Raw genomic sequence first — 1,716 nt, 5'->3', positions numbered from 1 at the left:
GTAAATTATTCAATAATATTTATTTATACTGCTTGTATCTTGTAATTAGGAGCGCATTCCCAAATAACTATTCCGAATGTAATCTTCGGGTCTGTACAGACCTTATAAGTTATTGTTTTGCTTTGCTATATTTTTAAGATAATTACACAATTTCTTAGATGTACAGTACCAATAACACTGGTCATAATTGAAGTGTTTAATGTGAACATTCTAGTTTAAATTTATCATCCAGCATTATAGCCTACTTAGATATTTATTGTCAGTTAGTTTCGGTAATTATACAGTTTAATAATTACATAAAAATTTTTAAATGTATTACTTATTTCTTTAGGGAAGAAATTAAAAATTTGTATAACAGTTTAAACGTTTAAGAATAGAATACAAACACAGCATTAAGGAAAACGAAACATTTATTGTTACATATTTCAATATAAACTAAAATAACAAAAAATACTCAAAATAGGAAAACAATATAAAAGGAAACTATTTGAAATTACAAAACCAAAATTATGAGTTTTCATTTCGAAAGGATAGCCCTGAAAAGAACTGTTTGTAAATAGTTGCTCGGGAGCTAATAGTCCGGCGGATAAAGCTTCGCAGCAGCAAGCAACAGATGGTGGAAACGCTGATTGAAGTTTGAATATTTTGATTTAAAAAGGTGTTCTGCTAAATATCCAATCATGTGGTCTTCTCGTCGACCGCCGACGGGAACGTTCGACCTGACCGTGCGCCACAATCTTTCAATTGTGTTGGTATGGGTGCCTGTCTGGGGATCAACAAAGTTATAAGTGTGATTAACTGTTAAATGGTGATAGCCTTCATTTTGGAGACAATCTTAGGCCCTCCAACAGTCACTAATAACTGTTGTCCCCGGAAGCACCCACTCCTTCAACACATTAAGTAGTGTCTCGCTGTCTCGAGATTCCACAGGGACAAGGAAAGCACGTTTAGACTCCCGCTCAATACCCCCAAAAATCCACTGGCCTGGAATTATTCTTCCTCTGTTGTATTTCCACTTTCCAAATTTCGCTTTGTCAATTTCCACAACTTGGTCTTCTCCTCCAATTTACATAAATATTTGCATATACAAGCATCATGATGCATGCAAGTCCATTTCGAAAACTGCACAGATAAATTTTTTTCTTTTACTGTGTAGATTGAGAGAATAAAAATGACACATTTCCAAGAATTGCTCGTAAGCAAAGCATAGAGAATACATTGACAAAAATAGTTTTTTTAAATAATGTTAGTAAATTTGTAGACCTTTCAAAAAGTAATTGATGAATCAAACTTCGGGGCTTAATTGCAGTTCAAATCTTTCCAGTTTCTTTCTCACCAATATCTTCTTTCCTTTACTTGCAATTTGACCATTCCATACTGATTCATCATTTATATCTTCTATACATGCCATACCGCTTTCTTGATACTTTTCACTTCCTTTCAAAATGGCTTCAGATGCAGTTTATCATCCAGTCCAGTCATTCTTCGTGTCTCTTAAAGCTTTTACAACTTAATGCTTCTTTCACAAATGTAACAATTCAAAATTACACAATAAGCTTTAAAATAAGCTAGAATGTTTACACATTAATATTTACAATAAATATAATATAATAATATTTACAGTAAACTACAAAATTATGGCCCTGAAAAGGGCCGTTTTTAAAGGAAGCGTTACGAGCAAAGCTCTGCGAACCAGTTAGTAATCCGGCAGATAAA

General features: G+C 33.2%; 1 protein-coding gene across 1 annotated transcript; it reads right to left on the bottom strand.

The window, feature by feature from the left end:
• Nucleotides 1-571: 571 nt before the first annotated feature.
• On the bottom strand, nt 572-1,411 carry LOC111633450. The gene is made up of 3 exons (XM_023378017.1): nt 1,357-1,411; nt 967-1,059; nt 572-816 (listed from the first exon to the last, which is right to left on the bottom strand). Exons 1-3 carry the CDS (start codon nt 1,409-1,411, stop codon nt 572-574), a joined length of 393 nt encoding a protein of 130 aa, XP_023233785.1.
• Between the last annotated feature and the right edge of the window lie 305 nt (nt 1,412-1,716).

The sequence above is a fragment of the Centruroides sculpturatus genome, unplaced genomic scaffold, assembly GCF_000671375.1.
Source record: "Centruroides sculpturatus isolate CEXI.00-Female unplaced genomic scaffold, Cexi_2.0 scaffold614, whole genome shotgun sequence".
Classification (NCBI taxonomy): domain Eukaryota; kingdom Metazoa; phylum Arthropoda; class Arachnida; order Scorpiones; family Buthidae; genus Centruroides; species Centruroides sculpturatus.
Note: the sequence above shows the minus strand (reverse complement) of the source record. Positions and strands in the feature narration are given on the sequence as shown.

Coding starts and splice junctions, on each gene's coding strand:
- LOC111633450 (XM_023378017.1), bottom strand. CDS start 1,411: ATGGCATGTATAGAAGATATAAATGATGAATCAGTATGGAATGGTCAA. Junction 1,060..1,356: donor ATGGAATGGTCAAATTGCAA/GTAAAGGAAAGA, acceptor TGTAAATTGGAG/GAGAAGACCAAGTTGTGGAA. Junction 817..966: donor AGGCCAGTGGATTTTTGGGG/GTATTGAGCGGG, acceptor TCCAAAATGAAG/GCTATCACCATTTAACAGTT.